Here is a 14,689-nt window from a genome sequence, read left to right as displayed (position 1 = left end):
CACCTACATGGCCCCACACACTCCTGTAACTATGCAGGCCATTGTTGGAGTCCTATGGTGGGATTTTATTTATTTATTTATTTATTTTTAAAGATTTATTTATTATGTATACAACATTCTTCCTCGATGTATGCCCGCACGCCAGAGGAGGGCACCAGATCTCAGTACAGATGGTTGTGAGCCACCATGTGGTTGCTGGGAATTGAACTCAGGACCTCTGGAAGAGCAGCCAGTGCTCTTAACCTCTGAGCCATCTCTCCAGCCCACTATGGTGGGATTTTAAATAGATTTCAACAGCTGGGTGTTGAGGGGTAGCAACAGGCATTTGCCATTACAAGCACTTGGCAGGCTAAAGCAGGAGGGTCATGAGTTCAAGGCTGTCAGGACATTAGCAAGACTGTTTTCCTTACCTTAGTGTAGCTGCAGAAAAGATACCAGGCAGGATAACCTAAAACAGGGAGGCTCATTCTAGCTCGTGGTTTTGGAAGTTTCCATTTATCAAGGAAGAGAAAGCAAGGTGTCTAGATCACCACGTGGCCTTGCTGTTCACAGTAGACCCAAAAGAAAAGCTTGGTGCGAGGCCTGGAGGGAAGTAGGAGCCAGGCAACCCCCTTCGAAGGCCTCCACTTAAAAGCACTTTCAACAGCCAGGCCCTATGTTCCCAGGCCCAGATCCCAGAAAAGTACCAGCAGTTGGGGAACAAGATTCACACCCTGAGGCACTGTGGTGGTACTTAAGTTTTCTCACAGCACTCGAGACAGAGGCAGGTGGATCTCTGAGTTCAAGACCAGCCTGGTCTACACTATGAGTTCCAGAATAGCCAGGGCTAAACAGAAGGTCAAAAATAAATAAATAAATAAATAAATAAATAATAAAATAAAATAAAAAAGATAAAGATAAAAGAATCAAAACCTGAACATTTCTGGGTCAAACCACAAAGACCCCTTGTCTCAAAACAAAGCAAACAACCTTGTAATGTAGGACTGTGATAACTGTTCCTTGACAATGTAACCACTGCAGTTTTACTGATTTTTGTAACTAATGGATGCGCCCAAGCAATGAAAACAACCGAGCTGTTTTCTATGCAACCCACTTATGCCGAAACTGAAGCTGGCCTGCAGGGCAGCCGGTCTTCATAACTCATCACAGAACTTCAGGAACCCTCGCACCCCTGCTCTGGGTGGCTACACTGGGAACCAGCCAGGAGTTGGCCTGGACTTCAAAGGAATCGTGTGGGTTTGGTTCTGTTTGCTTTTCAAATGGATGTCTGAGATGATTTAGATAAGATTTAAGTCAGGGAAGTTTTATTTATGCAACTTCACGGATAAGGGAGAAGTTCTCAAGTGAGTCTCTAGGATGACAAACCCGAATAACTCTTAATCCTGGATATCATGGGCATTATCTTATTCAAGGAACGTTCACTCCAAAGCTCAGTATCTCCTGCCAAAACTAAGACTGGGGAAAAAAAAAAAAACACAGGGACCTGATCAGGAAAGAGTCGTGAGACTGCTCATGTCGACACACACCAACGTAAGGGCCCAATTTTCCCAGCATGTATCTCACTTAGCACAAGCAATTCTCATCAGCTTCAAAGGGAGAGAAGGGCACCCACAGACCCGAGTTTGCAGTACCCAGACTCACTCAGCGGGAACCCGACTGTAAATTACGAGAGCAGCCTTCACTTTCTTTTTAGACAAATCAGCCCAGCTGGATTTGGAACTGTTCCTTCTGGGAAATAATCAAAAGTCCCTTCTCATATCAGATCCACTTGGTTTGATGTCACACACCAATTCTGTAGCTTACCTAAGAAAAGCCACAGTTGAGTCTCACAGGTTGATGTAAAGCGACCGTCTGATATATTCTCAGGAGGCAGCTTAGGGCCACACCAAAATTTATTTTGGTGGTAATTTTGTGCACAGCAAGGAGAAAAGAAGTAGGAGAGATGTAATTTCATGTTTGCTGTTCAACGATTTTTAAAAGTACATATTTAATTCTGTTTATAAGCAGGGCTTTTCAGCTTTAATTTGATACTTTACTACCTGGTAAATTATCTTTTAATGTAATTACTTTTATATACTAATTATGATCTTGAAAGTCTGCAAAGTGATTAAAGGGCAGTTTCTAAGAAATAGATCTCCGGATTTAAATTACACGATTTTTCTGCTTATGGTTTTAGCATTAGACCCGGTTTATTATTATCATTATTAGTACTACTGCTGTTAAATACTCACAAAATGGTACATGCAGCATTAGACCTTTGCTACTGTGTGAGACTTTGAAAGATCGACCGGAAAAGTTGACCCAATCTCTCTCCCCCATCTCTCAGCACATTGGTTTTGACTCACTCTAGAATGTTCTACACATCAGCACCTGTGCCCATTTAGCAAAGATTTCAGTACAAATCACTCTGAATTGAATAGACATCTCTAAGAAGCATTACAATTGTTGCAATATTTTTAGAAACTGAAACAAGGAAATAAACAACTTCAGTAAAAGTGATTTAAATAACAAATAACGTGTCTTTATAAACAGCTTATCTCCTTGAGAACAAAGAATAAACAAGGAGACAAGAGGGTTTTTTTCTCCCTTCCACTATTAAAGCAGATCACGATATGAATGGGTGAAATGTCATGAATAATTGGAGAAAATCACAGAGTAATCTTCCACAAAAACATCTGATTTATTTAAATTGTCACTGTTTGTCTTATTAGAACCTTTATTTAACCTTGTTACCCACAATGCAGTATTCGAGTTGGTTTATCAAAAAATTACTTTGAAACTAACCACACTTAGGAAATTCTGACTTTTTTAAATGCAAACTCTGGTGATATAAACCTTTAAGGACACTACTTTGTTTAGGGTCTTAGTGACTGACTCTGCGTTCAGCTGATGTGCTTATGAAAACTCGGGTTTTCAACCTCAAATCACGGTAAACAAATTGAGGTATTCAGACATCCCATCATCCCACCTGATTTAAGCTCAGGTTTGTTAGGGTCAAATGAAGGTGTGTCCCACTGTGGTTCAGTTAGGCACTGTCTTCCTCTTCGGACCCCACCAAACTCCACCAAGATCACTCCCAGTCACGGCGGCACAGGTCTCACTTTAGGACCTCAACACTACAGTCTCTGTACATAAGCCCATTTTCTTGTTGACTTCTATACAGATCTCAGGAGTCTGATGCTGTTCCAAACAGTGTCAAACACTCTCAAAGTAGTAACTCTTTTGGCATCCTCTGAAGTAGTACTATTAGCACCCCTAGTTTTTATTTATTTAGGTATTTAACTTTGTATGTGTCCATGTGTGTGTGCATCTGCATGTGAAGACCAGAGGCAACACTGGAAGTCAGCTTCCTTCCTCCCTTGTTTATAGTGTTGCCTCCATCTTAAATAGATTTTTGCATAAAATATAAAATTTCAGACATGATAAATTTATAATACAAAAGCCAAAATACTAGACTTGTAATATATAGATCATGCTAGGGTTATGCACAATGGGCTGGAGCTAATGTAGGGAGCAGACGGGGCAGAGCCTTATACATTGTAAGGTTAGCCAAACTAAAGTACTGCAGAGGAGTGAGGGCTCGTGAGAGAAAGAAAAGCAGTGCCCTAAAGTCCAAATTCCAATCAACAGAAAGACAGCACCAGGGAACTGGTGTAAATAATGGGACTGTCTAGGAAGTGGTGGCGCACGCCTTCGGAGGCAGTGAAAGGTGAATCTCTGTGAGTTCAAGGCCAACCTGCTCTATTGAGCAAGTTCTTTTCATTTTTAATTACACTCCTCCCCCCACCCCACTTTGAACCGGGGATTTACTAGCAGGTATAGGCTGACCTCAAACTCGTGATCCTCCAGCTGCATCCTCCTGAGCACTGGGACCACTGGCCTTTGGCACGTGCTTCCTCCCCTATCTCTGTCCCCCACAGCAGAAGGTTGCTTTATGTAGATAAAATCTCTCAGGTGAGCTCTTGGAGCCGTTCTCACAAGAGACCTTTAACCTCTTCTCTCTCTGGTGGTTAATCTTTCTTTTTAAATGGAATTCCTAAGAGTTGCATTCCTCCTAGGAAGGAAAGTCCGACCCCTTATCTCCCTGGGCTTTGGCAATGATTGTGGAACTGGAGGGGCAGGTCAGAGAAAACCCTGAGCTTGCTCCTTGAAATTCATAGTTCTTTGGGGCATCCTTCTTAACACTACTGGGAGCATCTTCCAGTGAGCAAACTGTAGAGAGGTCCCGCTGAGCTCTCCCGAGAGATCTGGAGAGTCTAGCAGGGAACACAACTAATGGTATACTGTTAGTTGGCAGAAAGGTCACCTCCATCGAGAAGGCCAGAGTGCAACTTCAAGAGGGAGGAAGGGGACACCAGCATAGTCAGATCAGCCCAAGTGACCAATGGAGTGACAGATGTCACAACCAGACAGACCACAGTCACATCCTGGAGCTCTTCTCTGCCCTTCTCATCTTGGCTTTCCATGCCCATTTCCGAGGAATCCATTGCTAAGTCAGTTTAGAGAGAACCCTCAGTCTTGATACCTGGTCAGTTTCATCAACCCCTGATGATGTAGGATTCCCCTCTGTATGCTGTGAATATGTTTTATTACCATTGGTTAATAAAGAAGTTGCTTTGGCCTATGGCAGGGTAGAATATAGCTAGGCAGGAAAGCCCAACTGAACATAGGGAGAAAGAAGGCAAAGTCAGGGAGACACTAGCAGCCGCCAGAGAAGCAAGATGTGAGGTAACTTGCCACGAGCTTCATGGTAAAATATAAAATAATAGAAACGGGCTAATTTAAAAGTAAGAGCTAAGTAGCAATAAGCCTGAGTCATTGACCAAACTTTTATAATTAATACTAAGTCTCTTAGTATTTATTCAGAAACTAGTGGAAGGGAGTGAAACCTCCAGTTACAAGTAATTGTGATTTATATCTCTGAAGAAGTACCCTTTGAGAAAAGGACACTATCAAGATGGCTCAGTAGTTAAGAACACCTGCTGTTCTGCAGAGGACCCAAATTCAGTTTCAAGCACTCACATGGTAGTTCACAAAAGCCTGTAACTCCAGTGCCAGGGACCCAATAACCTCTTCTGGTTCCCAACAACACTACCACACACATGCACACACACACGGACATACATAACATTAGAGAGAGAGGGGGGGGGGAGAAACTTTTAAAAATATCTTTTAAAAAATTGTAACAGGGCTGGGTGGCAGTGCAAACCTTTAATCCTAGCACTTGGGAGCCAGAGACTGGAGGATCTCTGATTTGATACCAGCCTGGTCTAAACAGTGAGTTCCAAGACAGCCAGAACCACTCAGAGAAACTCTGTCTCAAAACAAACAAACAAATTGAATAGATCACAAGTGGGAAAAGGAAATATGAATGGTTCATAAAATTTTAAAAAGATGCTCACAGGCATTCAAAATGAGGAAAATTCAAGTCAAGACAGCATTCAAACTAGTAACGCTTTTAAAAATTGATAATGTACCCAAAAAAATTGATAATGTACTGTGTTTGTGAAGCTACAGACTAACATGCACTTCCATGCATTGCTAAAGTGAAGAGCTCATCAGTGAAGAGCACTGGTTGCTCTTTCAGAGGACCAGGGTTTGGCTCCTAGAACCATAACTCCAGTTCAAGGAGACCCAGTGCCCTTTTCTGACCCCCTCTGGACTGGGCACATTCATGCTGCATACATACACCTACAGGCAAAACACTCTCGTATATATAAATAAATTTAAACATTTTTAATTTAAAAATTAATCAAGAGCTGGGCGGTGGTGGCGCACGCCTTTAATCCCAGCACTCGGGAGGCAGAGGCAGGCGGATCTCTGTGAGTTCGAGACCAGCCTGGTCTACAAGAGCTAGTTCCAGGACAGGCTCCAAAACCACAGAGAAACCCTGTCTAGAAAAAACCTAAATAAATAAATATTAATCAAGTCAACTTTAGAAAGTGAGGGAGATTTTGCAGGCTCTCTATAGCGTATAAATGCATTTATCTTCTGGTTCAGGAACTCCATCTATACAGATTCATCCTACAAACACATGTGACATCTGCCATGTTCCGGGTTATTCACTGTAACATTATAAAAGGGAAACATGACATCCTGGTTAGTTTTTCTGTCAGCCTGACACAGCTAGAGTTCTCTGAAAGAGGAACTTCCATTGAGAAAATGCCTTCATCAGATTCCATCTGCTTACCTTTAGACACCTTCTCACCACACAAACGGTGGCTCACAACCATCTGTGACTCCAGTTCTAGGAGACACGGCCTCCACAGGCACCAGGCACGCAAGTGGTGCACATACATACACACAGGCAAAACACTCATACATAGAAACCTTTTTAAAATATATTTTTAAGAAAACAGACTGAGCAAGCCACCTGAAGCAGCATAGCAGTTAACTGCATTCCTCCATGGTCTCTGATTTAGTTCCTGATTTGGTCCTTCAGCCAATTATACCCTTTCCTCATAGCAACAGGAACCCTAGCTAAGACAGGCTGAATCACTACAGACGTCTGTCAGCAGTTAAGCATATGGCATATATCACAATACTTTGCTATTGTACAAAGCACAGTTTTATCATTTCTATCATTTTATATATATATATATATGATATACATATATAATATACATCCATAGCACATGCAAATATATGTATTTGAGATTCTCAAAGGACTCACGTGGCCTAAGATGGCCTCATAGTCTGGGAAGCTTTGTGCTGTAAAATGGAGATGTACTAGGCTCCGGGGTTTTCATTTCTGCCTCTGCTTTTAAATTCTGTCATTGGTAGTGTATGTGTAATGTGTGTGCAGGTGTACATGTGCCACAGCAGCTTGTGGCGCTCAGAGGACAGCTTGGTGGAGCTGGTTGTCGCCTTCCACCTTCATCTGGGTTCTGGGGCTGGAACTTGGTGTCAGGCTTGCAGAGAAAGCACCGGAACTGCTGAGTCGTCTTGATGGCTCTGTTTGTTCGTTTTGAGACAACTTCTTAATAGTGTGGGCTGAAGATGACTTTGAATCCTGGATCTCCCTGCTTCTACCTTCCAAGTTCTGAATTACAGCTCTGTGCCATCATGCCCAGCTTTTCCTTTTTCTAACTTCTCTTTGTAGAGAAGGAAGCGAGGTTACCTGTTAGGAATGAGGAAGCACCAGGGTAATAAGAAAGTTCCCAAGGCCACTGGAGCTCAAATGAAGTTGGAAACCCCTGCATTTGCTAAGCTGCTTGCTATTCACTCTGGAATTTTCCTCTGGAATGCTCAAGCCTGGGAGGCAGGGGTTTGGGAAACAGGTTAGAGTGTGCGCATTACGGTGCTTTGAACTGGCAAGTGGCCTAGAAGAGACTAGGCTGGTCTTTGCAACTGCACGCCTTAGGTGTACCGTGATTCAGATCCTGACTCTGGAGGTCCAGTTACTTGCTTTCCTTGTTTCCCTGGGAGATGTCTGGGTTTGGGGATGTGACATTCTAATCAAAAAAAGAAACAGTTGATGAAATCGATCCTTAACTGACATTGAAGATGAAGCTTACAAATCGGGTGTGCTGGCGAGGCCTCTACCAGCAGCACTTCTTTGATCAAAATATTTGGGCACACTCTTTTTTTTGTTTTTTGTTTTTCGGGGTTTTGTTTTGTTTTTTCAAGACAGGGTTTCTCTATGTAGTTTTGAAGACCAGGTTGGCTTTGAACTCACAGAAACCCACCTGCTTCTGCCTCTCAAGTGCTGGGATTAAGGGTTTACAAAACTCCCAGATCTTTATTTTTTATTTTATTATGTCTTTTTTTAACAACAACAAAAAATGGGTGTTGGTGTTGGTTGTTTTCTTTTGCTTGTCGTGCTAGGGCTTGAGTTTTATACACGCTAGGCAAGCCTTCTGCCTCTATGCAACACACCCAGAGCACTAGAGCTATGTTTGATACTTGTGGAGAGATCTTTAAAATATTTTTCTGGGAGTCTGGAGAGATGGATCACCAGTTAAGAGCACTTCCTGCTCCTGCAGAGGACTGGGGCTTAGTTCCCATATGGTGGCTCACAATTATCCTTACCTCCAGTTCTAGGGGGTCTCGTGACTTCTGACCTCGTATGTGGCTCACATTCTACATGCAGGCAAAACATTCACACAAAGCTGAAAAATCCATAGATTATGCATATTTTTCAACTTTTTGTTATGGTTGTTTGTTTATATTCTGAAACCAAGTCAGAGGACAATTCACAAGAGCCTCCCTTTCTACAGTGTAGTTCTTGAAGTCTGAGCTCAGTGGGTCAGGCTCGGCACCAACACTTTTACCTGCTGAACCATCTTGTAGGTCATTTTTCCTGCTTTTCTTATGGCTTCTGTCTTTGTGTGTCAAATTAGGAAGACTGTTTCTTTTTTGTTTTGTAATATTAGGAATGTTAACCTTTGTTATCCAACTTGACTTAAACACACATCTCCTTTACACTCTGTCTCTTGCATAACCTTTGGTGGCACTGTTAGTATTCAGGCATCTGTACTGGCCTGCCCTTGGGGTCCTGACAGGATATGTCCTCAGCTGCAGCCACTAAGAGCACCTCCTGTGCACATTTGCTATATTTATATTCCCTTTTAAAAGGTGGGCCTTGCCCCCCCTCCTCTCTCTCCCCCTCCCTCTTTTCTTCTCTCTCCCTCTTCTCTCTCTCTCCCTATTCCACCACTCTTGTCCCCAGGGACTGGTCTCTGCCTTTCTCTCTGCCCCCTTCTCTGCCTTCTCTCCTCCTTCAATAAACCTTCCATGTAAGCCCTGTTGCATGGTGTGACTTCTCATGGCATTTTTCAATTACAACAGGCACAGTCCCTAGCCATCCCCCCATTTCTCATTAGAACATTTTTTTGCTGGTTTTTTTATTCAAAAGTTATGTACTTACATGACATCTTCATTGTCAACTTGACTGAATTTGGAATCAGAAAGGACATACACAGCTTTACGAGTTTGTGATGGTATTTTCCAAGGAGGTTAAACTGAAGGACGAAGACCCACTTCCAACATAAGCAGCAGCACCCATGGGTGAGGAGCCAGGGCTAAATACAGACTAAAAAAGGAACACCAGCATATACTGCTGTCTGCTTCCAGGTCTTTCCAGATGTAGAAGCTGTATGCTCCTGCCACTGGAAACTCTGCCATGTCTTCCCACTGTGATGGACTGTGCGCTCTTAAACCATGAACCAAGATGAATTCTTTTCTCAAGTTGCTTCTTGTTATTTTATCACAGCAAAATTCAAAGTAACTAATATAGTCATTTCCCACATTGTTTAAGATACATACTCTTCTCTCAGGGTTATACAACTTTTCAATTTTCTCTAATTTTCTTTGAGACAGGGTCTCCATATGAATCTCAAGCTGGTCTCCAATGAAGGACTTGGTTTGGTTGGAAGCTTCACCCCAGCCCCTGGCACCCCTATACCCAAATAGTCTGGAATGTTTGGGTGGAAAGTTCTACCCCAGCCCCTTTCCCTGGGAGTTGCCTCAGTCCAGACTCTACCCCCGAGAAAGTCCATCAAACGAAGACCCCTCACCAGAGATGCTCTAGACCACTCCCACAGGGTATTTAAACTGCCCCCCACCCCACAGAGAACAATATGGGTCTTCCTTCTCCACCTCCTCTCTGAGAGCCTGGAAGGCCACCTGGGAGAGTTAGTATCCATTAAACCTGGGCTTTCTCTAATTCGGTTTGATTTGGTCTGATTTGAATTATTGTGTCTGTGGAGAGGTTTATTGGGATGCAAAACTTTTTCAGTCTGCAGCTTGTTTTCTGACTGCTAGGATTATAGGCATGTGCCACTACGTCTAGCATCTATTTCTAGACAAGGTCTCAGGTGCTTACGCTGGCCTTGAACTTCTGATTCTCCTTCCTCCACTGAGTGCTAGGATTACAGTCATTTGCCATCACAGCCATTTAATGTTGTGCTGGGATCAAACCCGGGGCTCCATGGCATGCTAGGCAGGCACTCCAACTGAGCTGTATCTTAGACCCTGTCTTTAAGTTCTGACCTTTAAATATTGAACCCATGTTTCTGGGGCAAAGGTCTCATGTAAATCTAAATCCAATCCGCAGGTTGACCTTGAAGTCCAGATACTTCTGCCTTTCCGATTTGATAATTTTGATCACTGGTATGAGGAGGATTTATTATTTTCTTTTTGTTCGCTTCCTTTAAAATGTTTTCCATTTCCATCATCACTAGGCATTTGTCTAAAGAAAAAAAACTGTTATTTTCGTTCAGCCACTGTATTCTCCTTAATTCTAGTTTATTCTCTGTGTGTGTTAATGTGGTGTACATGCGTGTGGTGTACACTGCCGTGTGCAGAAGCCACCACCAGTGTCCTCTTCTGTCACTCTCGTGTTGGTCTTTGAGGTATGGTCTCTCCTTGAACCTGGAACACACTCATTCTTTTGTCATTTTCCAGCCTCCAGGCTGAGAGTCAACAAACTCCAGTATTCTCCTGTCTCCCCACCACACACACACACACACACACACACACACACACACACACACACACACACTGCACACACACAGTGTTGTAGTTAGTAGTGGTACCAGCAAGCCTAGTTTGTTGCAAACTCAAGTCCTCGTGCTGGTACAGAAACCAAGGAACCACGCCTCCAACTCTTTATCTTTTTCAGATCTCCTGTACTACAAAAATAAACTGGCAGCTCCGGAACTGACTAGCTTTACGATTGGCTGGCCTAAGGGTCTCTGAGGAACCCATCAGAAGCTGCCTAGGAGACGTGCCAGCTTTGTCAGGGGTCATGGATGACAGCACAATGCAGTGACTCCTGGGGTCTGAGTTCTTGGCATTCCCCTATTTTCCTATCTCTCACTTCACCCCCTCCAGAGTCTTTCTGTGGTTCTTCCATTTTGTTTAAAGGCTTATCTGAGCTGAATTCCAAGTGTAACACAGGCATATTTACCACATAAGAGCGAAACCAACTTACTAGGATTTGTAGGAAACAAGAGGGGCAGCTTATCCAGATAGGATTCCCGACATGGTTTTCAGCTTGCCCACTATTATTTTGTTTTAGGGGGCAGACCTGTCTTTAGACACAATTTGACCTTAGTTTTATCTTATCAGGTTTTTAAAAATTCCACTCCCTTATTTACAGTCTTGAATCCTACCAGTGGAACAGTATGGCCTTGAACTTCTGATCCTCAGGGCTCCACTATCTCAAGTGTTGGACTTGGCATTCCTATTGAAACCAGGGCGTTGCGAATCCCAGGCAATCAATCTAACTAGTGAACTACACCACCAGCTCCTTTGTTTTTTGAGACAGGGGTTCATATAGCTCAGGCTGGCCTCGAACTCATTCTCTGGTCTCCAATTCCCAAATGTCAGGATTACAAATGTGCACTGATTCGTTTGAGACGCTTATTTTAAGGTTTCTAGAAGTGAATTTTCAGGGATCCCAGTGAGGCACTGAGCTGACTGTGTAGGCAGTTTCGCCTCCTTCCTGCAGTACCAACTACTACCTTCAATGCGCCAAGACTGCTAAAATCATTTCCGGGGGTCCCTCCGGGCCGAGGCTAAGTCAGAAAAACCGGAACTCACCCCAACTCCCCAGCACCCCTCCCTACTGCGCCTGCGTGACATTCGGCGGCGGCGCGCTCACCCGGTGCATTGTGGTCATTGTAGTCTCGCCAGATCTTGGGCGCTCACAGTCCCGTGACACCGCTGCGCCACAGCCCCACCCCGCAGTGTCCCTCCGGGGCGCCGCGGGGCCTGCGTACCGGGGCGCGGCGTTCAAGCTAGTCAGCTGTTTCTTCCTGGGCAAAGGGCGGAAGCCCAAGCGGCCTGGGGCGGAGCTTCGCAGGGAGCGAACGCCCGCCCGCCCGTCGGCTCGCCCTACGTGCTCGTTCGCCCCCGTCCGCTGCGCGCGAGCCCGGAGTCCCCGCGGCGGGCGGCTGCGGCGGCGGCGTTGGCAGAAGGCGGAGGCGGTGAAGAGAGCCCGCGGCTGCCGCGGCCACAGCGAAATGGCGGAGACCGTAGCGGACACCCGGCGGCTGATCACCAAGCCGCAAAACCTGAATGACGCCTACGGGCCGCCCAGCAACTTCCTCGAGATCGACGTGAGCAACCCGCAGACCGTGGGGGTCGGCCGGGGCCGCTTCACCACCTACGAGATCAGGGTCAAGGTGAGGTGTCCGTTCCTTTCCCCCGTCCCTCGGTCGGTTCGCGGCCGCTCGTCTCCACCGGGCCCAGGCGCGGGGCCCTGAGGTGTCAGCGGCGGCCCAGGCCGGACTCCCCTGCTGACGCCCTGGGCAGCTTGTCTACCGGCGAGGCGTGAGCCGGGGTCGCCGTGGACGGTTTGTACGGGGACCAGCCTGGCTCTGGTAGAAGGTGCTGGAAGATGAGGGCGTGGGTTGAGCTCTGCTTGCCCCTGGAGCAGCTGATCTTGCCATGACATTTGAGTTGAAGAGGTAGATCTTTCGAGAACACTCTTCTCTGGAAAGGAAGCTAGGTGTGACTGAGAAAAAGGGGGTTGTGCAAAGTTGAAGCCCTCCCTCTCCTTTTTTATTCTCCCCCTGGACGCTTACCAAGACGTGGCCAAGCCAAGCTTAGCTAGTCTTTCCAGGCCTTTTTCAAACTGCAGCACTAACCTGGGGCGTACACTTCTCTGAGCAGAACTTGACGGGAGTTCACAAAAGCGTGACAGATTTTTGGTAGGGTGCATTAGCAGGGATGGGAAATGGTTGACCTTAGCATTCATGGCTGTCGTCCTGTTGAGGGCCTAAGTAGGGAATGTCACCTACCTCAGTACCCTAAATAACAACTGCCCGTGTGTGTGTGTGTGTGTGTGTGTGTGTGTGTGTGTGTGTGTGTGTGTAACCTATCCATTTAAATGTCTTGCTCTCTAATTTCTAGATTTTCACTTCAGCTGAGTGAACGAATCAGCTGACGTAGAAACATACACTTAGATTTTCATAGCTAGTGAGTTTAGGCAATAAGTAATGTAGATGACTTGAAAGATGCTAAATGAAAATACTGCTTTGCTTTTTACTCGGCATTTCAGGAGTAAAGGTTTTGTCCACGTGGAATTTTTTTTTATTGTAGCAATTCATCACTAAACATTATTTATTTTAAAAAATAATTTTGGCCTTAGAGGAATCATATGTTGGTGTTTAAGGGAAGCAATTTTTCATTAACATAAGCATTTTTGTGTGGTGAACAAAATTTGCCAACCTAGTCATTTCTAAGTTGTGTGGCTCAGTACTGTTACATATACTTAGGTTGTGAAACTTACACACTTTTTAAGAATGACGCTGAAGTAATGAATGACCTGGGAAAAGGCGAATTGCCAAGCTTATATATATTTATGTATTTATTTATTTATTTATTTGGAGGCAGGATCATATATAGCCCTGGCTGGCCTTGAACTTTGTAGACCAGGCTGGCCCCAACTGCTTGGATTAAAGTTGGATGTCACCATCTCTGTCGAATCAACAAAGTTCTAAGATTAATGACTTAATGGCTTGATCTTGCGAGTTGCTCTGTAAACCCCCTAGGTGTGTAAACCATGAGCCAAGTTAGTGTCTTCCTCTCTGTGCGCTGTAAAATTTAGGCTCCAGTGCACCTGGGGAGAAATACCTTGGCCTTTCCCTCCCTTTTTTTCCCTTCCCCAAACAGGGTTTCTTTGTGTGACAACCTTGCTATCGGGGAACTCATGGAGATTCTCCTGCCTCTTCCTCCTAAGTGCTGGAATTAAAGGCTCGCGCCACCACACCCGGCTGGGGACTGGACTCTTATTCAAGCCTGTTTTAAAAGGGAATAATTTTAGGGACTAGAGAGATGGCTCAGTGGTTAAGAACCCTCCCTGCACTTGCAGAGGATTTGAGTTCAGCTCCCTGCATCCACATAGATGGATCGTACCTCCTGTAACTCCTTGCTCTCCTCTGGTCTCCTTGACTACCTTTACATGCACCATGTGTGTGCGCACATGCGCGCACACACATTTTTTTTTTTACTAATAAATTTTTAAGTGATACTTTTTTTTAACTTTGGGGATGATTTTTGTCTTTAATATATAGTCTTTTGCTGAAAAGAACTTCCTCTTCTGTCTTTATTCACCGGCATGTTTTTTCCTTGTGCTAGCATGAAACTTGGTATTCCTGTTTCTAAACTTCCATAGCTGGTGCTTCCTGTCACACAGTTGAGTTGGATCCGCCTACACTTCCTTCACTTAATAATTTAGTGCTTATCTTGCTGAGTACATTGTTGAGTGGATCCTAAGTGTGATAATGCTCTTTCCAAAAATACATGAGCACTTATTACTAAATAGTGGATATGACATTTGGATATAATTATTAATGGGCTGGCTGTGTACATAGCAAACAGTCATTTTAAAAATGATTTGTGAGTTAGATAATTAAATAAATTGTGTACCTACTCTGGTTTATTTTTGTTATAAACCAGTTGGTTGTGTGTTAATGACTAATAGAAGTGCTAGTACCCAGTAATAAAACATAATTGAGTTTTTAATACTTAGAAAATGCTGTTGGAGCCGGGCGGTGGTGGTGCACACCTTTAATCCCAGTACTTGGGAGGCAGAGGCAGGCGGATCTCTGTGAGTTCGAGGCGAGCTTGGTCTACAAGAGCTAGTTCCAGGACAGGCTCCAAAACCACAGAGAAACCCTGTCTCGAAAAACCAAAAAAATAAAAAATAAAAAGAAAATGCTGTTGGAGTTTTTCTTAG

At 44.4% G+C, this 14,689-nt stretch overlaps 1 protein-coding gene and 1 long non-coding RNA gene across 2 annotated transcripts in view; one reads left to right on the top strand and one right to left on the bottom strand.

The window, feature by feature from the left end:
• Positions 1 to 5,895: 5,895 nt before the first annotated feature.
• Positions 5,896 to 10,517, bottom strand: LOC142842489 (uncharacterized). Its single transcript, XR_012909395.1, has 3 exons — positions 8,870 to 10,517; positions 6,674 to 6,954; positions 5,896 to 6,065 (listed from the first exon to the last, which is right to left on the bottom strand). It is a non-coding gene; the product is annotated as an uncharacterized LOC142842489 (long non-coding RNA).
• A 1,200-nt stretch (positions 10,518 to 11,717) lies between these two features.
• Positions 11,718 to 14,689, top strand: part of Snx3 (sorting nexin 3) — a 33,949-nt gene continuing 30,977 nt past the window's right edge. Inside the window, exon 1 of the mRNA XM_075944641.1 lies at positions 11,718 to 12,131. Within this exon, the coding sequence (XP_075800756.1) occupies positions 11,970 to 12,131 (162 nt within the window). The 5' untranslated portion in view covers positions 11,718 to 11,969. The remainder of the gene's footprint in view (positions 12,132 to 14,689) is intronic.

The sequence above is a fragment of the Microtus pennsylvanicus genome, chromosome 1 (assembly GCF_037038515.1).
Source record: "Microtus pennsylvanicus isolate mMicPen1 chromosome 1, mMicPen1.hap1, whole genome shotgun sequence".
In the NCBI taxonomy this organism is placed as follows: domain Eukaryota; kingdom Metazoa; phylum Chordata; class Mammalia; order Rodentia; family Cricetidae; genus Microtus; species Microtus pennsylvanicus.
This window is presented reverse-complemented; position numbering and strand designations above follow the sequence as displayed.